We start from the raw sequence: 23,696 nt of genomic DNA on the forward strand, positions 1-23,696 counted from the left end.
AAAAAAAGCCCGCTACTCGCTGCCCCTACCGTACTTAAAAAAAAAATTAGTGTGGGAACAGAATAAAGTAAGCAAATTTAAAAGCTTGGAGTTGAATTAAAAAATGTATTAAAAAAAACAGAGGGAGGGTGCGCGGACGTTTGATTCCTCTTGGCATTGAACAAAAAAAAGAAAGCTCGACTCCGCTATTTGTTAGGAAGGGACAGGGGACAAAAGGAACACTACAGAGATTGAAGAGCTGAGGGCTTTGCATGAAAAAGAGAGGAGGACCCACACTCACCTCTCTCCCTCCTCCCTCGCACTGACTAAAGAATCGCAACTCTGAATTGTTTTACTCGAGAGGGGAAAAAGGGGGAAAAGGGTAAATTGAGTATATATTAACTAAGGGGTGTTGCAATATTGTTTCACCGCCTTGTTCCACTCTTCCCTAATTCAATTTTCTCCCTCTTACCTTTTTCTTCTGCATTCATCCTTTCTTCCTTCCTCGCTTCCCTTCCTTCATTCTCTCCTTCGTCACTCCGTTTTATCTCCTTATTCCACTCTTCCCTAGTTCAATTTTCTTCCTACTCTCATTTCTCTTCTCCTTTCATCCTTTCTTCCTTCCTCGCTTCCCTTCCTTCATTCTCTCCTTTGTTATTCCGTTTTATCTCCTTATTCCTCTCTTCCCTAGTTCATTTTTCTTCCTACTCTCATTTCCCTTGCATTCATAATTTCTTCCTTCCCTCCTCTCTCCCCTTCGTACCCTCCTTCATTCTCTCCTTCGTCAATCCTTTATCCTCATTCTCCCTCCCTTCTGATTTTCGTATTGACTCTCCTCATCCTTCTTCCGTACCTTTTGTTTTTCCTTCTTTCTTTTCGTCCTTCCTTTCTCCTCACCATTCTTCTTTCCCTCCGTTCTCACTATCTTCCTTTCATTCATCCATCATTTTTCCCCTCCCCATCCATTTAATCTTTCCTTTCTTCCTTAATTCCTTTCTCCCCCCTTTCGCCCTACCGCCTCTCCATCCACCTGTCCATCCATCTTTCCTTTATTTTTCCTTTATTTTATCCTCCCTCCTCTTCCTCTCTCCCTCCCTCCTCTTCTTTGTACCTGCATACTAGCCTCTCACACCTACAGCCAAAGGGAAGAGATGGCATAGAATTTGTGTGGCCCGCGTCCCTATGAAAGACCATGCCATTTTTCTGTCTGTAGTGAGCTCTGAAGTGTCTGTTAGTGCTTGGTTGGCTCTGAAATAGTCTTTGGAATCTCTCGTGTTGGTGATTGGCTGAGCTGTGTGTGTTTGTGTGTTCGTCTTGTAAGGAAAATACGTGTAGCCCAGGAGCACACATAAAGAGTTAAGCAAAAACTACCTCCTGTTCATTAATTACTAACTATATGCGTATTTTGAATGTGTGTTGCTGGCATGTCAAAACTTACGAAACCCACATAAATAACTAAGCTAAAACAATCATTACAGCGTGTCTTTTTACTAACCATGAGTGCACAGAACAATTTAAAGCCAAGAGTGTTTCATTTGGTAGCTAAAAATATGTACCTATCTGCGTGTGTGCTCCAGGAATTATCATCTTGAGCGCACATAGACATTCAACGAGGACCTAAGGTGAGTAATACCGTCTTCCTTTGGTGAAATCTACCGTAGCTTTGGAAGATCGTGGACACGTCAGAAAACCACGGAAATAGGAGAACCACGCCAGCGGAAATTGTGGTTTGACTGAAGATCCACGGAAAATTTGCCCAGTGTGATAGCCCCTTAAGGAAGTATCTATCTGTGTGTGTGTTTCAGGAACGTGTACAGCGTGTGGCGAACGGTGCTGGACGAGACGGAGAAGCTGGGCAAGGCTCGGCTGGCGGCGGTGGAGGTGTTCCAACAAAACATATCAGAGGACGCCAAGGTGACCCGGCAGAACAAGATACACCTGGGAAAGAAGGTGAGCTGGAGAAAAAGATAGATAGACAGGCTCTTGCTCTTGCTGTACAGGTGACCCGTTGGAGAGTCAAGTCTTCATATCGGCACAAAATGTAAAAATAAAACAAAAGAAGCAGTATCCATTTCAAATCTTCCAATTTCCTATTTCCTGCACACCACTCTCTTCCAGAAAACTCTCCATGGCTTCTGTAATTCTCTCATTTGCTTCATCACTCAGTCCCAGCAGCAGCAGCATCCATTCCCTCTCCGTTCTTGCAATCCTCCCATTCACATCCCAGCCCATCTCACTCAGTGCCACCCTCATTATCTCCGTCCGTTCTCTCCGGTACCTCCCACACACCAATATCACATGCGCGACAGTTTCATCCACACCCCTGTCACACATCTGACACACTTTGCTGCGGGCAGGTAAATAGGTAGATAGATAGATAGATAGATAGGTAAATAGGTAGATAGATAGAGAGATAGGCAGGTAAATAGATAGATAGGCAGGTAAATAGGTAGATAGATAGATAGATAGGCAGGTAAATAGGTAGATAGATAGATAGATAGGCAGGTAAATAGGTAGGTAGATAGATAAATAGATAGATACATAGGCAGGTAAATAGGTAGATAGATAGATAGGCAGGTAAATGGGTAGATAGATAGATAGATAGATAGGCAGGTAGATAGATAGATAGATAGATATTGCGTCATAATTTTCTTTATATATACAAGATTCTCCGATTTCTACGTGCTAACATTTTATTTAAGAGCCATTATGTTCGATCTATTACCAGTGAAAATACACTTATTCTTCGAAGCATCTATTTATAACACTGGAGAGGTGGAGAGGTAAGTTGAAAGGGAGAAAGAGAGAGACGTGGTGAAAAATATTTGTCTCTGGATTTTAATCAAGTTAGAGGGGAAGACATCAAAGTTAGGAGGAAGTCGAAGAGAGAGAGTGAGGAAGCACCGTTGCCAGATTATCGTACTCAGAGCATAGTATTTACCGGTTTCTGAAGCCTAACTATTGCCAAGAAACATCAGGATCTAACTCCTTTAACGATAACTATAAATGAGTTTCGTTATTGGAGCCCAGAAGACAGTTTTGGGGTAGGAAGTCGGGAAACATATGCGGCTGAGTACGACAATCTGGCAACGTTGTGAGGAAGGCGACCCCAGCGTTGCCAAATTGTCGTACTCTGAACACTGCATTTATCATTTTTAGGTTCCAAGACGGTCGTAACCACATAAATAACGATAGAAAATTAAAGTTATCGCTAAAACAGTTATATATTGATGGTTTTCGTTCTTTTTTGCTACAGGTATCGGTCAGGAACTACGAAAATGCAATGCAATGAGTACGATAATTTGGCAACGCTGGGCAACCCCCTCCCCACGACTCACTTGTTTAACTCTTGGGTGTTTACGCCGACGTTTTCATTGCCCCCTACGCTGCGCTCTTATACATACATACTATTACTACTACTACTACTACTACTTCTGATATGTTAATCCTGCTGCTTCTTTTAATACTGCTTCTACTATTTTTCCATGCCCCTCTTCCACCCTCAGCCTCTCTGCTCCCTTTTCCTCTCAGTCTTATGCTAATGCCCTCGTCTCCCTGCATCCCATTTTCTTCCTCACATGCCCTCATCAAATCCTCTCCTTCCTCCCCTTCCTCCCCTTCGTCACATCACCTTCAAGTTTCTCTCTCTCTCTCTCTCTCTCTCTCTCTCTCTCTCTCTCTCTCTCTCTCTCTCTCTCTCTCTCTCTCTCTCTCTCTCTCTCTCTCTCTCTCTCTCTCTCTCTCTCTCTCAGTGGTTTCATTCTTCTCTCTTCCGCCTTGCTGCTTTCAAATGTTTCTGCTTTTCTTTCCTTTTCTTATTTTTCAGTAATAATCAAATAATCTCCTTTAGACATTCATCTTTTCTTCTTCTGTTTTATATATCAGATCCCTTTCCCTTTGAGTGTTCTCCCTCTTTCATCCACGGTAACTGTTTTCCTATAATTTCCATACCTACCTTTATTTGTCCGTACCACATTCTTTCCTTATGGCTGACTGCCCCTTCTCTTGTAAATGTTCCTCCCTCACCGCCTTGTTGCCATGTGGGTGGAATGCAATGGCCACCCTGCACACAATAAAGATAATGGTTAAGTTGAGGGCATTTCTACAGCTCTGCGTGGCCTCATTGTCCATGTAAAAAGTTCAGGCTTCGGGAGTTGGTAGCCTCGTACTCACCCTGATAGTCTGAGGCATATTGATGGTTTTGTTTTGGTGTTCCCATGAGTACAACTTGGGGTCGTATTTTCATTTGCTTCGGGACCTTGATACATGTTAAAAGTTCAGGCTTCGGGAGTTGGTAGCCTCATCCTCACCCTGATAGTCTGAGGCATATTGATGGTTTTATTTTGGTGTTCCCATGAGTACAACTTGGGGTCGTATTTTCAACTGCTTCGGGACCTTATTACATGTTAAAAGTTCAGGCTTCGGGAGTTGGTAGCCTCGTAGTCTGAGGCATGTTGATGGTTTTGTTTTGGTGTTCCCATGAGAACCTGATTCATCTCCTTTTTGGCCTTTAAAAATAGTTGATGTGAGAAGCGGAAGCGTTTGACAATACTGACCAAATTTCTCTCTCCACATTGACAGTACTGACCAAAGTTCTCTCCCCTCATTGACAATACCGTCTGTACCGACCAAATTTCTCTCCCCTCAGTTAACGGACCATCTGAAGGTGGCACAAGGGGAGCTCCAAACGCAGGTACAGGAGCTGGACCGTGCCAAAAAGCTCTACTACGAGGAAGAACATGTAGCTCATGACGCGAGGGAGAAGGCCAGCGCTGCGGAGGAAAAGTGAGTGCTGAGCGACTGCCCCAAGAAGAAATGAATAGAGAGAGAGAGGGAGAGGGAAGAGAGGGCGAGGGAGTGCGTGCAGGAGCTGGTGCAAAGTGTGCGAGGGTGTGTTGAGAGAGGGTGATTATCTGTGGAGTGTGTGAGAGATGGAGTTTCAAGGCAGAGTAGAGTGCTTGAGTGTGTGTGGGAGGGTGCTAGGGTAGGAAGAGAGAGAGAGAGAGAGAGAGAGAGAGAGAGAGAATTTAGATTGCAACTCCATTTTGCCATGTCAGGAATGTTACTGTATACATTGTGTGTGTGTGTGTGTGTGTGTGTGTGTTTGCTTGCTTGTTAGTTTGTCCTTGGTAGGGAAAAATGCACACACACACACACACACACACACACACACACACATACTTTTAAAACTAAAGTGTTGACATACAAAGGCTGTGAAGAAGAGAGGGGGCTGTACACACACACACACACACACACACACACACACACACACACACACACACACACACACACACACACACACACACACACCTATACATACTTGAGCCCCCTCCCACACCAGGCCAGTCCTCATGATATTAATGCATACGTGTTTTTTCTTTCTTTTCTTTCATAATCTCCGTAAAATATTGTCTCGAGGTAGGATGTCTCACCGGTAGGTTCATTTCGTTTTTACAGTGCTTCTTTCATTCCTGTTTTTGACGTGTATGTGGCTAGACCTTTCTCTCTGTATTGTCATTATGAAGATTGTCATTATTATTATTTTCATCATTATTATTATTATTATTATTATTGTTGTAGCTATTTTGGTTTTGTATTTTCGTTATTATTATTATTTTATCTATTTTGGTTTGGTTCATTACTTTCACTTCTCATATTGATTTTGTTTCATATGTATATTTTATTGTTATTATTATTATTATTATTATTATCATTATCATTATGCCTCCTCATCCATTTTTTTATTTTTTATCTGCTTTTAGAAATACCAATGTGATTCCTATTATCATCTTTGTTTTAGTCTTTATTACTGGAGTTATTATTATCATTATTATTGTTATTATTATTATTATTATTATTATTATTATTATTATTATTATTATTATTATTATTATTATTATCCTCATTGTCATCATTATCATCATCAACTTGTGTGTATTTCAGCATGTATTCAGAATTTCTATTTAGCTTGTTTTCTCTCTCTCTCTCTCTCTCTCTCTCTCTCTCTCTCTCTCTCTCTCTCTCTCTCTCTCTCTCTCTCTCTCTCTCTCTCTCACTAAAAATTGATCAATAATAACATAATGAGGTGAGGGTAAAGATTCCTTTTTTCACCATAAGGTCATTTCATGTAATTGAGTCCATAAGTTTGTTTAAAGAAGAAAAAAAAAGGAAGAAGAAAGAGAAGAAAAATGATTATGAAAAGGAAGAAACTGGGGAAGGAATTGATAAGAGTAAGTGAAGTAAAGTAAATATGTAGATTCTGGACAGCTCTTGAATTTGACTCGAATATAACAATACTAAAAGAATGCCAAAGGATAGAGAGAATAAAAAATTGTATGCAGAATTAGAAACAAAAGGAGAAACATATGCAAATAGAACAGGAATACAAAACTTAACCCATCAAATGAAAGAAAGAAGTGTGTGAGTGTGAGAAGACAGAATTAGGAGGATGAGGAGGAGGAAGAGAAGAAGGAAACATGGCAACACCGAAAACCAGGAAACGGAAAGGCCATGGATTATAATGAGGCATCCTGCTTTGTTGTAACGAGGAGGAGGAGGAGGAGGAGGAGGTAGAAAGAGAAGAAAAGGAAAGGAAATAGAATAAGAGAGAGAGAGAGGGAGAGGAGAAGAGAAGAGAATAGCAGGGAAGATAAGAGAAGAGAAGAGAGAAATGCAAAATAGAAGGAAAGGGAGGAACGAGGGGAAGAAACAGGAGAGAGAGAGAGAGAGAGAGAGAAATGAGGAGAAATGCAAAATAGAAGGAAAGGGAGGAACGAGGGGAAGAAAAAGGAGAGAGAGAGAGAGAGAGAGAGAGAGAGAGAGAGAGAGAAATGAGGAGAGAAATGCAAAATAGAAGGAAAGGGAGGAACGAGGAAGAAAAGGAGAGAGAGACGTAAGAACTCTCCCTAACAAGATGGAATTTTTCACCAGAGAGCTCTCAACGCCATTCTCGCCACCCCTAACTCCTCTCTTACCTCCCTCCCCTGTTGTTTCCTCTTCCCTCCCTCCACATCCTTTTCTCTCTCACCTGGTTTCATTTTTCTTCCATATTTTTAGTCTTTTCTTCCTATCAGATTCCTTTTCTTTTTTTGTTCCCTCATCTTTTCTGTTTTTCATTATATTCATTTCTTTCCTTTTCTTTTTTTTCTGTTCTTTCCCTTAGTATCCTCTTTGTTTCCATTTCCTTCTTTTACATTCTTTTCTCCATTTATTTTCCTTTCATCTTCTTATATTCTCTTTAGTTTCATCTCCTTTTATTATCCTTTCCTTTTCACATCCTCATCATTATGTCTCTCTACACCAACTTTCTTTTCCTACTTTCTTTCATGTTTTATCTCCATTTATTTTCCTGCTCTTTTCGTTTCCTCCCTCCTCCAGTTTTCCTTTTTTCTTTAATCTTACCTCAATCCTCTTTCTTGGAGTTCATTCTTCCCTTTATCTTTTTCTTTTGGTATTCTGTTTTCCAGCTCCATGTCATTTCTTTTCATCCATTATCATTCATATAATATTCATCTTTCTTTCTTTTTTTCCTGTTTCTTCTTCAACCATTATCGCTCTCTCCTCCCCCATTTTTTTTTCTCCCTCACTCTGCTCTCTGTTCTTTCTTCTTAAGCTCCTCTGCCTCCTCCCTCCAGTTTGAATCTCATTGGCTTTGGGTTAGGCTAGGAAGGGCATCCGATCTTACGCTTAAAATAATAACGCTAAAATGTGTCGGCCCTTGATTCTAGGAAGACATCTTAAGAGAGGAAAAGTATGGAGTATGCATCTCATGTGCGGGGGGGAGCTCCACTCACACAGCTCTTCTGGACAGAGTGGAGTCTAAGGCTCTTCGTCTCATCAGCTCTCCTCCTCTTACTGACAGCCTTCTTCCTCTTAAATTCCACTGCCATGTTGCATTTCTTTCTATCTTCTATCGATATTTTCATGCTGACTGCTCTTCTGAACTTGCTAACTGCATGCCTACCCCCCCTCCCGTGGCCATGCTGCACACGACTTTCTACTCATGCTCATCCCTATACTGTCCAAACCCCTTATGCAAGAGTTAACCAGCATCTCCATTCTTTCATCCCCTTCACTGGTAAACTGTGGAACCTTTGTCTGTATTTCCTCCTGCCTATGACTTGACCTCTTTCAAGAAGAGTGTATCAAGACACCTCTCCATCTGAAATTGACCTCTCTTTTGGCCATTCTATACTTATCACTGTATGAGAGCAACAGGTAGCGGGCTTTTTTTTGTTTGTTTTTTTTTTTTTTTCCCGTGGAGTTGCTCTCTGTGCTGTAAAAAGAAAAAAAATATTATTCATCCGTCACTGTTTGCCTTACTTCTTTCCTTTACAAATTTATGGATACGTTTTCATAATGGAAGGCGGAATACACTGTGTACATACCTTCTCTTCAACCCTTTTTTTTATATACTTTCCATCAGTCCATTCCATTCTCTTTATTATGTCTTAATCATTTTACATTTGCATTCATGAGTTAACTGATTTTGTCTATTTTCTTTCTATCTCTATATGTATACACATTTTTAAGTGTATATTGTGTGTTTTCAGGAACTCTTTTATTTTCTCTTTTTTTTCCCATTATTTTGCTTTATTTTTTTCAGAATATGTATCATGGTTCCTCAGACCCTTTCATGCTTTTATTTCTTTCATTCTTAACTGGAAAATGTTTTCGTTATATCAGCATTGAGTTACTTCTTTAAAACTAGTCGTATGTTATCATCGCCCATATATTTTTATTTTATTTTACACATGAATTCTATGTTCCATTATATTTTCATCAACCTCTTTTTTTTTCCCTGTGGTTTCTCTCATAAGTGAAAGTTTCTTATTTGTGTGTGTGTGTTTGAGTTAATCCATCATGTATATGCACCCTCGTTCCCATTTTATCATACACATTTATTTTTCCTTTAGCACTTCTGTTATGGATATTTTTCAATTCTGCAAGCTGCTGCCTCTACCATCGTCACCACCACCACCACCACCACTACCACTACCTCTATCACAAGCTTATGTATTTTGCATATTTTATGTGTGTGTGAATTTTTTGGCACATGTATTGCAATGACACTCCCTTTTTATTATTAACCCGGTAGCAACGACGGGCCAAATTTGTGGCTTTACCGTGTAGCAGCGACGAGCCAAATTTGTGGCTTTACCGTGTAGCAGCGACGGGCCAAATTTGTGGCTTTACCGTGTAGCAGTGACGAGCCAAATTTGTGCCATGATATAAACCCCAAAAAATAGATGATACATAATCTGATCACAAATGCTTTGATATGTATTATGAAATGGTTTGTGTGAGGGGTGATTTTTTTCTCAATTTTCTCGCTTGGAGGGACCATTAAGAAACATGATCCCTGCTGCTACCGGGTTAACGGAGGTAGTGTGCTTTCCTGAACACCACATCACCACAATTTTTGCTTCATGCCTAGCAGCACACATTTTTTTGTACTGTACCCATGATATCACTTTCCACAACATGGATATTTTCCTTTTACCAACAGAAATAAACTGAAAATTTTAAATGCAGAAAGGAAAATTGTATGAGTGCATTTTCTTGTTGGTTCAGTGTGGATAATTTGAATTTTGAGGCGTACGGAAAATTTAGTAAAGAACTTTCTGAAATAAGATGTGTGGGTGGGGGTGCATGTGTGTGTGCGTGTTTGTGTGTGGGTGCGTGTGTGGGTGTGGGTAGGCGTACATGTAGAGGTGCGGGCGTGTGTTACTCATCAACATAGAAGCAAATTTTTCTTGAATTTTATTATGATTTTTTGAGTGCTTGGTATTGTGTTACTTCATATGAATGTGTAACAAATATGTAGACTATAGTTGTGAGAGAGAGAGAGAGAGAGAGAGAGAGAGAGAGAGAGAGAGAGAGAGAGAGAGAGAGAGAGAGAGAGAGAGAGAAATTAATCTGGCATGCACAAAAGTAGTGTCTAATCAGGAACAAGTATAATATTTGTTTGCTACCCTCTGTGAATGTTTTAGTGTTCAAGGCTTAAAGGAAATTACCTGGATGGAGTGAACACAGACCCAATATCTAATACATCAGTCATTCAGAAAACTTCACCAATCATTCATCTCCAGCACTAGGGCTTAATACCTAGTGCACTGAGCTTCCATTCACCAATAGCTTACAGAGGATGTGCTGTTTGGCTGAAATATGTTTGGTTGTTACTAGAAAATTGGAAGTTCAAAAATGATTGGACTTTTTTTATAAAAGCAAGAATAAAGTAGATAAAAACTTTATAACATAATGTGTATTTATATCTAGTGTAAGAGTTTAACTTGTTTAGTAACTGGTAAAGTTTGTTTGTGACAATTTTGTGTTAGTTGTGGTGGCATTAGAAAAATGTATGATAAATCCACAAACAGTATGGATTCTCTGAGTCAAATTGTACTTTGGCTTTTACTCTATTATTTATTGATTGAATTTTATTCCCAAAGCTTTTGTTGTATATTTTATTCATTTCTCTGTGATCTCATTTTGTATTTTCTCCTTGCTTGAAAGGAGCTTCCTTTCATTTTTTTCAATGCATTTTCACAGACTCAAGAGGAAGAAAGGCTCAATCTTTCAGTCCATTTCATCATTACAGAAGAACAGTGCAAAGGTAAGAGACAGACTGATTAATTATATTTATTAATGTACAGTTTTGTAAATGATTATTGAACTAATTGATTCACCTCATACATCATGCTTAGTAAGCCTAAGTCACTGACTGAAATGTAACTGCAGATCGAGTCCACACTGTAGATTATCCAAAGATGGTGAAAAATGTAAATTATCATAAAATAAAGCTTCATCTATTACAGAGGCCCTAAAATGGAAAACGCTCTATTATGAAAAAGCATTACCTAACCAAAAAGCCTACTCCTTCTCCCTCTCCTTCCCTCTCAGTTCTCAGCCAAGCGTGAATTGTGCGATGAGAAGTCTGCTGGTGCCCGCAACGAGTACCTCCTCTCTCTTGTGTCCAGCAATGCTCACCAGCGGCGCTACTATGAGGTGGACTTTGAGCGAATCCTGAGGGTAAGTGTGGCAGGAGGCAGAGGGAGAGAGAACAGTGTATCTCATAGATAGAAGGGAAAGGGAGTAAGGAAATAAAGACTGTGGGAAGAGGAAGATTAGGCCATGAAAGAGGAAGAGATAGTGAATGTAGGATAAAGGGAATAGAAGAGGAATTAGAGTGATATTGTGGGTGGGTAGGGAGAAAAGTGGGCATAATTAGGAGGTAAAGTGAGTGTTTAATTTGTATTTTAATTGTTTATTTATTTATTTTTTATTTTTTATTTATTTATTTTTTTTTTATTTATTTATTTATTTACTTATTTATTTATTTTTTTTCAGAAATCTACACACACATCTTTTATAGTTTGTAGTGTTTTAGATGATATTCTTATACTTTTTTTTTGCCATTTTTTAAATAGTATTTTATGATTATGATGATGCTGTTCATCGGATATATAATCCTCCCGTATTTGATCTTACTTTTGGCCACCTCTTTTGTTTCTTTTTTAGGAGCAGCGAGTAGCGGGCTTTTTTTTTATTATTGTTTTCTTTTTGTGTGTGCCCTTGAGCTGCCTCCTTTGTTGTTAAAAAAAAAAAAAAAAAAAAATCATGCTCGAAATCCATTCCTAGTGTTGTGAAGTCAGGAAAAGATTAATACAGTTTGATATAATTAAAACTATAAAAAAAATGCTGTCTGAGATTGGAAATGAGTTGCTGAGGAAACCAATAAAAGTCCTTACATAGGATACTAGACTTCAAGAATGACAATGACATGGAACTGTGACTACACCTCCTTATGTACTTTTCTCTTTTTCTTTTGTTCTTTTTGTGTGTGCAGACAATGGAATGTGAGATGTTCGATAAAGTGGCTGAGTACCTGACGCTCATGAGCCGCGCAGAACTCCTCACCTGCTCAGCCTCACAGTCCTCCTTCAACAAGATCAAGGAACAGGCCACGACAGTGAGTGACAGCTTCCCCAACCCACTCATTTGCTCCTCTTCAGATACATATATTAATTTACTACACTTTTGCATACGCATTGGTACAGTTGACCCTTGTTACGTCACCAAGAGAAGGGGTGACAGCTTTTAGTGAATAACAACTCTTAAGTAAAACAACAGTTGAATTAAAGACTTATGCTTAATTATACTTAAATTACACCCGAGAACGACCCTCGAGCGTATGCCTTGAAGGGTCGTTACACCCTACATTTATTATAATTAAATTTAAGAATGTATATATTGCATGAGACCTGAATTTGGGATGCATTTTCCATACAACACAATTATCTAATACATCATGTGAATCAAATCAGAGTTGCAATAAGAAAATAACTACATGTGTCAGTGAGGGAAATCAGTCTAACAAAACACTGAGAAACAAGTGTTGAAAATGTAAAATAAGTGCAGTAATGTGTGAAGTAATACCAACAAAGGTGTGGCGGGTGAGACTCAGTCCTTCCCGGTCTCTGGTTAGCTAAATACAAAGCAACATGGTCTCTGATTGGCTCTCAGTTTCTTGGAGACTGTGAGACTTTTTGGAGACACTCATTGGTTGTGTTGCACTAAAGGTGAGTTGACCCGACAACCTGAACCGATTTAACCAGGGGTGTGGAGTCGTATATACGTTAAAAAATTCTACTCCGACCCCGACACTTAACTCCAGGAGATTTTCAGGTTGTGACTCTGAATCCAACTCCACCTCCTTCCACTTTCTCCTTCTTCAGTACAGTGTAGGCATATTAAACCCAGCCACACCACACCCAGCCACACAACATAACACTTATCATAAAGGAATCAGAGTCAGAGATATATTTACTGATTCCGATTCAATCCAAAAGTAGGTGACTCTGATTCCGGCTTCACACCCCTTTAACCTGGTAGCTGCGAGGATTGTGTTTCTTAAAGCCCCCTCTAAGCAAGAAAAATGAGAAAAAAATCATGATCCACACAAACCATTTCATAATATATATCAATGCATTTGTGATCAGTTTATGCATCATCTATCTTTTGGGGTTTATATCATGGCAAAAATTTGGCCCGTCGCTGCTACCGGGTTAACTAATCCTCTCCCTGACACAGATTACCCGAGGCTACAACTTGCGCTGCTACCTGACCTTCTACCCCATGCTGGGTCAGAACATTCAGTACGAGTTTGAGCCGTGTGAAGGGGACTCTGTGGAGATGATAACAGTGCACGATGAAAGCACTCAGGGTATCCTGGACAACGAGGGCAAGAAATGTGTTGCCATGGTGCAGAAAGATGTCAAGGTGAGACGCCTTACTTGCATCTTGTTTGGTGGCTCACGGTGAAGTTTTTGGCTCATATCTATTCTGTTTTCTATTTTCATACCTGCTCTCTTGAACTCCCTTATATGGTGGCCATGATAGAAGTCCTTGCTTGTTCCTGTTTATTTTTCTGATACCCTATGCCCCTGTCCACCCAGCAGTGAATGGGTACCAGGTATTAATCGGGGCTTGTGTCCCATCTCCTGGTATCTGTTCCCTTCTATAATTCCTTCCCCTTCTGTCTCTCTCCGGCGACATATGACCACAGATGTTGCGCCGACTAAATGAAACTTTCCAACTTTTCCTGTTTATTTAATTATTTATCTACTTATTTATTTATTTATTTATATCTTCCTTTGACTAACTTTTGGGCAGTGTGGAACATTTGCTTGCTAAACTTGAGTGTAGGCTGTCACTAGGGCAATCAGCCTCCTCTTATAAGACCACATAAGAGATAACAGGGAAAATAAATATCTATAGCCTGATTATGAAACCATCTCACCTTTTATTCCCCAGACCATCCGAGAAGCATCACGTAAGATACAAAAACTTGGAGTGGCAGGGAAGCACGAGTGTGACTTGCCACCAGACATCGAGGCGAAGCTTGACGAGCAGAGGCTCATCATCCGACGTGCCGAGACATCCAAGGCGAAGATGGAGGCCAGAATTGAGCTGCTGAAAGAAGGAGGAGGTGAGGAGTGGAGGATTATAAAGTCTGTATCAGGGGTGTGGAGTCAGGGTTAAAATTTTCCGACTCCGACTCCGGGAAATTTTAAAGTTGCGACTCCGACTCTGGCCCCCATGCCCTTTCCAAATTATTGCATTTTTTTTTTTTCTTTTTTTTTTATATTTCTTATTTTTATTTTGATGCTGCTTGTAGTGCCGGTAGACTCTCTTGAGGTCCTTTTTCTTACAGGTATTTACATCCAAATTACGTGTACTCTAGATGCATAACAATAATAATAACAATGATAGTATGAGAAGGGAGATAAAAAGTGTAAAATAATCACAAAAAGACAAATAAAAAAGGAAGACAGTGCAAAAATAAAGAGAAAAGAAAAGAATGATGACAGTTCTGTTATTATTTCTTTCCAGTTGAGATTGAGGACTACACGAAGAGCCTGGACAGCGACAGCCTTGGAGTGGACGCGGAAACTAGCCTCAGCCGCTCTGAGTCCACTTTGTCCGTCAGGGAGGAGGTGAGAGTGGCTGCACATTATTATGGTTTACAGTTTACAGTTCCTCATTGTCTTGTTAACTCTTTTAAGCATTTCTCTCCTTTGGTATACTGTTCACACATTTTCTACAGCAAATGAAAATCCCTATGAGAACCCCTTTGTAATAAGATTTCCTTCTATTCTTTTAGCCATTAAACACTGAAAATGAAATTGTGCCTTGGCAGGGAGAGGCACCGCCCAGTGAGTACGAGAAGGAGGAGGTGGAGAGCAATGCCGTCGTTGTCTCCTCCGGTGCTGAGTCAAGCACGGCAGAGTTTGAGCGTGGCGACTCAGCACAGACTCAGGATGATGGTGGGTTGGAGGGCTGAAATAGGGCTGTTTGCTTGTCATACTTTATTTGTTGGTGCAATTTTCTAAACTTTATTATTATTAGTAGTAGAATTAGTAGAAAAAGTAGCAGCAGCCACAATAGTAGTCAGAGTAGTAGTAGTTGTTTTGGATTCACTTTGTTTCTTTGTTTGCTTGTATGTCTGTTGAAAGTACAACACAAAATATGCTGACTCTATTTTCATAAAACTTGATGTAAAGATGTAGTATGGGCCAAGGAAGAATCCTATAATATTTGAAACATTTGATAGACATTGACTAATTATTAGGAATGCTAATGCTAATAAATGAAGGAATCAATGACTTAGGGCCACAAGTCCATCCAGTGGGTACTGGAAATGTTGGGAGATGGTCTGTCCCCTTACCATGAGGTTTTTGATAAGCAGAACTGTCACTGTGGGACTGTTGTGTGTTGCAGAGGTCTGTGGTCTCTGAATGCTCTTTTTGATTCAGTCACTCAATCTAACAGCCAAATGTGGGTCAAGCAGCCTTGCTACAATTTTTGTGACTACTTGATAGCCTTGTATATCAGCAAAAACAAGTCTCTTGTATTTTCTGTTACGGTAAAATGTATGGGCATTGCCACATTTCTTTTCCCTTTGCACCCTGGAATCACTTTCCCATTTGAGTAGCTGTATAGGAAAGTATATAGTAAAACATTGGATTTTCATCATTAATCTTCATAATTCCTGAGTATATTATAAGGTTATGAGGACTCAGTCCTCAGTGGGACCATTGCATGTAACATCTTAGATTTTCAGACAGTTTATAATACTGAAACAAATTCTTAACATTATAATTTCCTGTATATATTATCAGTTAATTTTCAAAGTTTCACTTATCAGTTCTATCTATTCACTGCTGCACTTGACCCCAGAAAGCAATATTCACATTGATTAGTAAGGATGTTTTTATAGGTAGTGTGTGTGTCATTCAGTTGTGGTAGTAATTCAATGAGAAAAGGAAAAATAGATTTCATAGCAATGGCAAGAATGCATATGTTTACCAGACATATTGGCATTATGCTTAAAAGCTTAGTAATAGTAATAATAATTGCCTTGTTAATCCAGTATGCCCATTCATTTATAAGTCATTAGCAAGATTTTAGTAAGTTTGATTGGTGAGTCAAGGTCATGGTGATGACAGACCATTTTCCACCCACAAAAATATCATACTAAAGCAACAAAATCTGTCTTCTCTGGTCTATTGCTCACTCTTCTCTGTGCACTGCTGTTTGTCTCCATCTTTGTTTTCTGCACCTCCCTCTCTTTTTCTCTCTCTCTCCACTCCTCTCTTGTCTTCTTTTATCTCCTTTCCTTTCCCCTTTCCTTCCTCTTCTCTCCATTGCTGCCCTCCCCCCAGGGAAGCTAGACACAGGGATGTGGGACCCTACAATTGTGGACTGGGGGGATGTCCCAGTCTCACCTCTCCCACCTGTCACCAATGGACCGCCGGAGGATGTGGGAACCTTCCCCAAGTGTACCGTGCTTTATAATTATACAGTGAGTGTTTATGTGTGTGTTTAACTATCTAATTGTGATACAGTGTATACAGTGAGTGTTTATGTGTGTGTTTAGCTACCTAATTGTGATATATTGGATAGCAGCTAGGCTCATGGGGTCCTTAAACAGTTATAAATTGTTTTTAGAGTTTCACTGATTGGGATGCCTTCTATTCTTCTTGCTTATCTACTGTCTCATCTCCATTCATCCACCACAGGCTCAAAACCCTGATGAACTCTCCATAGTGGAGAATGAAGAGCTGGAACTAATGGCCGAGGGAGATGGAGATGGTTGGGTACAGGCACGCAACTACAAAGGAGAGGTAAATAAAGTAAAATTTTCAGTGTTACAAAATACTTGAAAGTTACAGCCCATTGGTGAGTCAGAGAATTTCTCATATGCAAGGGTTTCTATCGCTCAGATTCTCACATCAGGCGATACACTTGTACCATTTTTTTATGTGTCTAAACGATGAAAATAATCTTTTTCCTTTTCCTCGCCTTCCTTCAGGTTGGATACATCCCTCAGAACTACATAGAAATGGAAGACAGCGCTGCCACAGCTGCCGCTGCTGCTGCTCCTCCTCCCGAGCCCACCGTCGCCCAGCCGCCATCAGAGGCTGGGGATGCAGCCGCCATTTCCTTCTCCTCAATAGAGTACAACCTGGAAGTGAGTCAGACAGTTAGCAATATTTATATTTTAAGATTATTGTTATTATAATTTTTTTATTATTATTATTATTATTATTATTATTATTATTATTATTATTATTATTGTTTTATAACTATTTTACTTTTTAGATTACTACTCATGATAATTTATGTTATCAGCCATTAATTATTATGAATGCATTTTACTTCACTCTTTGTGATTTTTCTTATCTCAGTTTTACATTTTCCCAGATGAAATTTTGTATAATTTTTCTGATATTATGAAGATTTTTTTATGCTTTAAAGGCTTGAGTTTCTTGATTTTTTATTTTTTATTTTTTTTTTTATTTTTTTTTTTTATGAAATTGACTTTTGTATGTTCTTTGTTTAATAGTATGATGATAATTTTTACAAGCTAACAAACTGCTATATTCCCCTTCTGATTGGATGCAGTTTAAACTTAAATTATTTGTATCATCTCATGAACTCCAAGAAATCTGCCATGAAGGCTGGGGCATCGAAAGAAACACTCCAAGAGCTTCATTGGCATTTGAATCTGGCATTTGGTCAAATTTGTTATTGAAGATGTAGTAACAAGACTGTTTTTGGAAATTGTTTTTAGACCATGGTATTTTTCTTGGAAAAAGTACCCTCCACTATAGGCCAATCCGTAACATTTTATTTATCTCCAGAGAAGTTATGATGAAATATCTTTTCAATATTGAGTTTTTGATTTTCATTGGTCATTTGTTGATGAGCATCATTAGATAGAAGCTTACTTCATATAATTGCTATTAACGTTAGGTTTCAGAAAATGTGTTTTATGTTAGTCAGATAAGTAAGAAGTGACAGAAGTACAGAAATAGTACACAATTAACAGTAATGTTACACAATAAAAGTGAATTTATGCTCAACTAAGTTTCTGCATTCTCAGTATTTTCATCCCACACCAAAAACATTCAAATGTTTTTATTACAGTCATTCATGCATATTTTTTTCCTTTGGTGCATTATTTACATATGTGTATAAATTTAGCATATATGTAAATATATAAAACATTGTTTTTCAGTATGTTTGTCTTTGCAGTATCATCATCATTGTAGAGAGTTTGTGTCTGCCTGAGTTGACCACTGTAAAAGGGAATGGATTGGTTGAATCCATCCTCCACCTTATCCACATAACAAGTGTCTTCCAAGGTCCCTCCCTTCTTTATACTCCCGTGTAATGTGTGCAACCCCATAGTATTGGATTGAAATCTTCCGTCTCACTCACTGTGGTGCATTTTGATGCATTTCAACAAACCACAAGCAAAACTCCAGTCCCATATTCCCCGTCTCCAGTTGATTTGTTATGTATGCTGATTCTTTGATATTCATGGTTTACTTGCATTTTATTACATTTTTGTCTCTTTATAGGTCGTAGCTTTATTTATAGTTTTTGATAAGATCATTACAACTCCAAATACAAAGATATTTCTTCAGTCTTGCTGAAACCAAACTCCTTTATGTCCTCAACAAGCAGAAATCAGAATAGCCATAATGATAATATACCATAGGACCCCACACCCTCTGTTTTCAAGTCATGATGTATTAATGTAAAAGAGAAGTCATTAGAGTCTTCTTGGTTGTTCATACCTTGGATTGAACCATGGACTTAATGACTGACTAAGCACAACACTCCACAGGACTGAAAGGGACACCACTGAGAGCTGGTTCTTGCATTATGCTCATGAACAGCCATATCATTCATTAAGTATATTTTGATCTAAAAAAGTGCAAGCAAGCCATTAGCATACCAATATCATGAATGCATATGTACAAACACAGTAACCTGTTAAATTATTATTACAAGCATTATTTCTATCATTATTATTATTCTGTAGTAAATCTTTTTATGTATGCATTTTGAAAGGTTTGTATCTTCACCATTTATCCCCACAAACCAAAAGTTAATTCTTGCCCCCCTCCTTGCCCCAAATTTGACTCGCCTTCTGTTTTGGATTTCTCTAAAGAGGACTCATTAATTAATTTTCTGTTGAGAGAGCGAGAGAAAGAGAGAGTGAGAATGAGAAAGAGAGAGAATGACGTACATATTAACAAAATTCGTCCATTTTTCTTCATTTCTCCTCCTGCCTGTTTCCCTACTACCCATGTCTCTACAACCCCATCCCTTTTTCTTTTTTTCCTCCCTCCCCCAACACTCAAGCTGGATGAGGAGATGGCAGCTCCCGTCTCTTTCTCCTCCATGGATTACAGTTTCGAGGTGGGCATTGGTCATCATATGCTCCCTGCTGCAGCTCACCCCACTTTCCTCCCCTACCCCACCCCAGTAACCTATGTCCCTCTGATGTCACCTTAATGCAGCCTGTTGCACCCTGTTCCAGCCACTTGGCCTTAGCTTCAGTCCTCTGCCTTCCTGCCAACTGAGATATGTAGAACAGCCATACCTATATGTAATCCCAATGAAAACTTTTAATGCCATCTTTGTAAAGCCTAAGCACACTTGGAAATGAGATATGTATTACAGTCCCGGGCTATCCAGGGATCTTGTAAATTCCAAGAAAACCTTTTACCACTGAGTTCAAACCATCTGGCCAGACATTTTGCAGGAATGAGGTCTTGCCTGTTCCAGTGGTTAGCACTGCTGATGTCTTGTTACACCAAGTGTCTAGAAAGAAACTATTGGCATTTACTCATCACTGCAGGTGTTATTGACTTGTAAAAACTTATTTTTCTTATTATCTTCCTCCTTGAATGTCACATTGAACTGCCATACAGTGGTCTAGAACACACCTGTCATGGTCTCCAAGTGTCCTGTGTTGGCTGGGATGTTTTGTTCAGTCTAGTTCTGCATCAGAAATGACCTGGCCACCCCAAAGGCTTGGCTGGTTGAAACCATCATTGTGCCTGGCAAAATGTACCGTGGACATGGATGAAATACTAATCAAGCAGTGGAAATGATGTGAGTAGTCCATCTCTGAAAAAAAGGCAAAAATGCCTCTTCCAGTGAACTGAGTTTGTATTGACATCAAAATTGTAATTTCCCCATGACTGTATATCTCAACTTACATTCACCACAAGAAGATACTTAAAATAATTTGTCACTTATCCAGAAGCAGCCATGCCATCACAAAGAGGCACCAGAAATATTCATATATATATATATATATATATATATATATATATATATATATCTATATATATATATATATATATATATATATATATATATATATATATATATATATATATATATATATATATATATATATATATATATATATATATATATATATATATATATATATATAAAACTATATATATATAATGTGAGCTACTGACATCATTGATGAGACCTGCCTTCCCCAAAAAAAAAAAAAAAAAATTGAAGCTTAAAAAATGCCTGAAACTATTTTTCATCCTTAGAATGGACTAAAATAATTCAGTGCGTCAGTACAAATCTGCCAAAATATCATTACCATTTGCTATTGTCATAGATGTGTTTCAAACTTCCAAACTTCCTTGAGACTGAAAAAACAGAGAACAAAAAAATCTACAAAATCTACATCTGCCCAACGCAGACCAAAATAGGGGAAAAGGTCATCCCATCCATGCAGCTGTTTTAGTCGTGTGTCTTGTGCATCACCTCCCTGGCCCTCCCGCCCCGCGCCCCAAGGCCCTTCCTCCCTTGCTCCCAGGCGCCAGTGCTGCACGGAAACCAGTCATTTGAGCACCTGTTTGTACACCACACCAGGAGAGAGAGAGAGAGAGAGAGAGAGAGAGAGAGAGAGAGAGAGAGAGAGAGAGAGAGAGAGAGAGAGAGAGAGAGAGAGAGAGAGAGAGAGAGAGAGAGAGAGCAGCTCTTTATCAGTTTACTCTATTCCGTCCCTCAGCTTTCCTCTAGAATTACAGATGTAGAAATTGCGAGTTGTAGTTGCTTGAGCTACGAATCAGTCCCTCCTGTTTATTGCCTTGTCCATAGTCCTTTGTTCCTTGGTCACATCCTGTATAGTGCCTTGCCCTTGCTGAGAATCTTGCAGCCCCTTATAGTGCATTAACTATTCCAAGGGTTATGGCCTGTCGCTGCCCCGATCCATCCCCTGTAGATTCCCTGTGCCATAGTTGATTTTGTGTGTGTGTGTGTAGTCTTACGGAGTTAATATGAGTACATGTTTGATATCCACAAGTCAACCATAATGATTATCAGTGTCTGTGTGTGTGTGTCTGTGTGATTGTCTCTTCGTGTGTGTGTGTGCGTGTGTGTGTGTGTGTCTTTGTGTGTGTGTGTGTGTGTGTGTGTGTGTGTGTGTTCTTACATTTATCTACAAGCAGTTTTGCAATGTGTTTGAATACCTTGAGCATGGTTTGATGGCCACATTTACACCACACACTTGCTACACACACACACACACACACACACACACACACACACACACACAAATACAGATGTGGAGACGGGACCACTCGAGCGTAAGCCCAGGCCCTGTAAAACTACAACGAGGTAAACACACACACACACAGACACACACACACACACACACACACACACACACACACACACACACACACACACACCAAACTCTGTGGCTTCGTTGGTTGGCCCTGTGTCTCGCTGTGGTGTCTCCTCAGCACACACCCTTTCCACCACACTCTCCTCTTAGGTCACCCTCACCGAACCCTGCCTGTGGAGTGCTCGTACAATGTTTTATTATTACTATTATTATTATTATTATTATTATTATTATTATTATTATTATTATTATTATTATTGTTGTCATTGTTCTTGTTAATATTATTATTGTATATTTCATTATCATCATTGCTAATTTTTTTAATGTTTTATCTTTACTAGAGTTGTTTACATACCTTCTTCCTCAACATTTTTGCACACTGATTGGGCCATAAACCTTTTTTTCATTTCATTGTGATTTATTTTAGTTGTTTTCCTTTCAGTCTGTTTGTATGGTAGGTAAAGTTTAGTTTTTTTATTTCCCTCCCCCGTCTCCTTACCACTTGTTGACTGTAGTTGTGAGTCAAGGAGTGCTCAAGGGAACTGTATCACAGTTAATGCAAAAACACAGATTCAAATAGTTTCTTATTTTATTTATTGTGTGTGTGTATGCATATGCACTTACAACTTCAGCCAAGTCCACATACACAAAAGTAAAGTCTTCAAGTGAAAAATTATTGTATCAGTGAAGCATTCTCTGAACACATTCATGTCCTTTCAGTATGTCACAGTTGTATTGTTTTGAAAGTTCAGTTGTATGTATTAGATGTTATATTTTATTCTTTCTGTTGATTTAGTTCATGCTTACTTAGGTCTTATTTTACACTTGGATGGTGTATTTGTTTAGTTTTGATTGGCTCTCTACTTATTTTTCTTATGAATACATTTTTTTCCAATATTAACTTTTTTGTAGATATGGAAACATGGAGCTAATTTTTTACAGAAACAAAATTAAAATATACAGTCCTGCCAGCCATTAATGTTACTGAATTTGATAAATCCATCCTCGCAGCATAAACCTTGTAGTTTGTGCATTCCAGTCAGTGTTGTGAAATACATATACTGTGATGAGGGGTTTATAAATGTTCATTTACTTCACAGAAAAGTTTATTCCCACAGTGCATCCTCCTCCCTTGGACATTTTTGTTTCATAGTTCACACACAACAGCAGCCTTATCAATGTGCAGTCGTTGAAATTTCATCAAGAAGTGCCTGACACCCATTATCAGGGTTTCTGTTTTCAGTTGCACTTCAGTCACCCACAACATAACATGATGCACTTGATTTTGTCTTCACCGCTCATCATGTCACTTTAATGTAATTTTCTCCCCAGGTGTGTTAATGTACTTTGCTGAAGGGAAAAAAGGAAGAAACCCTACGGCATGTTTTATTGTTATTACTATTATTATTATTATTATTATTATTATTATTATTATTATTATTATTATTGTTATTGTTATAACTGTGGAGTGTGCTGCTTGTTCTTTATAATTGTTTGCACCATTTATGAGTGAATTCTGCACTAACATCACAAAGGGATGGCTCCCAAGTCTTCTATTGTTTACAGGTCGAGAAAGTAACACTGCCATGCTCACCATATTATCAATATTTTGATTATCAAACAAAATTGTAATAGTACTAAAACAATGCATTCATTTTAATTTTAATTAATTTAAAACCTTTGAAGCTGCTACAAAATATGTTTTTACAAAGCAATATTTTTGTATGGGAAACTGATAAGGGATAATGTATACACTCATCACTTAAATCCAGCCTCAGGGATGCCTCGCCAGAATTTTTTGAGAACACTTTTTTTTTTATTCATCTTGAACTAACTCCATGTTTATCCCGTTTAAGGTATGCCTTTACCATTCTCCTTCCCACCCAGCAATCATATGTTTTGTCTAATAATTCTTGCAAAATGATGTATATTTAAAAAATCCCATCATATTCTCTCAATGCTTTTGTTAGAATTAGAGAAGCTTTGTGTATTTTTGTGTTATCCAAAAAATATTTTAATCAGAAACTTAGTAGTTATAGTAACTAAAAATTTATTATTTTGTCCCATATATATATATATATATATATATATATATATATATATATATATATATATATATATATATATATATATATATATATATATATATATATATATATATATATATATATATATATATATATATATATAT

The 23,696-nt window shown here is 38.5% G+C and overlaps 1 protein-coding gene across 19 annotated transcripts in view; it reads left to right on the forward strand.

The window, feature by feature from the left end:
* The window catches only part of LOC127007085 (protein nervous wreck-like), a 107,797-nt gene that overhangs the window by 48,305 nt on the left and 35,796 nt on the right, over positions 1-23,696 (forward strand). For 16 of the 19 annotated variants that reach the window (XM_050877649.1, XM_050877637.1, XM_050877645.1 and 13 more), the window contains exons 5-17: positions 1,785-1,929; positions 4,628-4,764; positions 10,531-10,594; positions 10,882-11,010; positions 11,828-11,950; positions 13,072-13,260; positions 13,795-13,969; positions 14,374-14,477; positions 14,681-14,807; positions 16,206-16,345; positions 16,563-16,667; positions 16,856-17,014; positions 19,201-19,257. In XM_050877649.1, coding sequence (XP_050733606.1) covers positions 1,785-1,929; positions 4,628-4,764; positions 10,531-10,594; positions 10,882-11,010; positions 11,828-11,950; positions 13,072-13,260; positions 13,795-13,969; positions 14,374-14,477; positions 14,681-14,807; positions 16,206-16,345; positions 16,563-16,667; positions 16,856-17,014; positions 19,201-19,257 — 1,654 coding nt within the window. The remainder of the gene's footprint in view (positions 1-1,784; positions 1,930-4,627; positions 4,765-10,530; positions 10,595-10,881; positions 11,011-11,827; positions 11,951-13,071; positions 13,261-13,794; positions 13,970-14,373; positions 14,478-14,680; positions 14,808-16,205; positions 16,346-16,562; positions 16,668-16,855; positions 17,015-19,200; positions 19,258-23,696) is intronic. The other 3 variants (XM_050877643.1, XM_050877641.1, XM_050877639.1) reach the window with 2 other exon arrangements.

Source organism: Eriocheir sinensis, chromosome 34 (genome assembly GCF_024679095.1).
Source record: "Eriocheir sinensis breed Jianghai 21 chromosome 34, ASM2467909v1, whole genome shotgun sequence".
NCBI lineage: Eukaryota > Metazoa > Arthropoda > Malacostraca > Decapoda > Varunidae > Eriocheir > Eriocheir sinensis.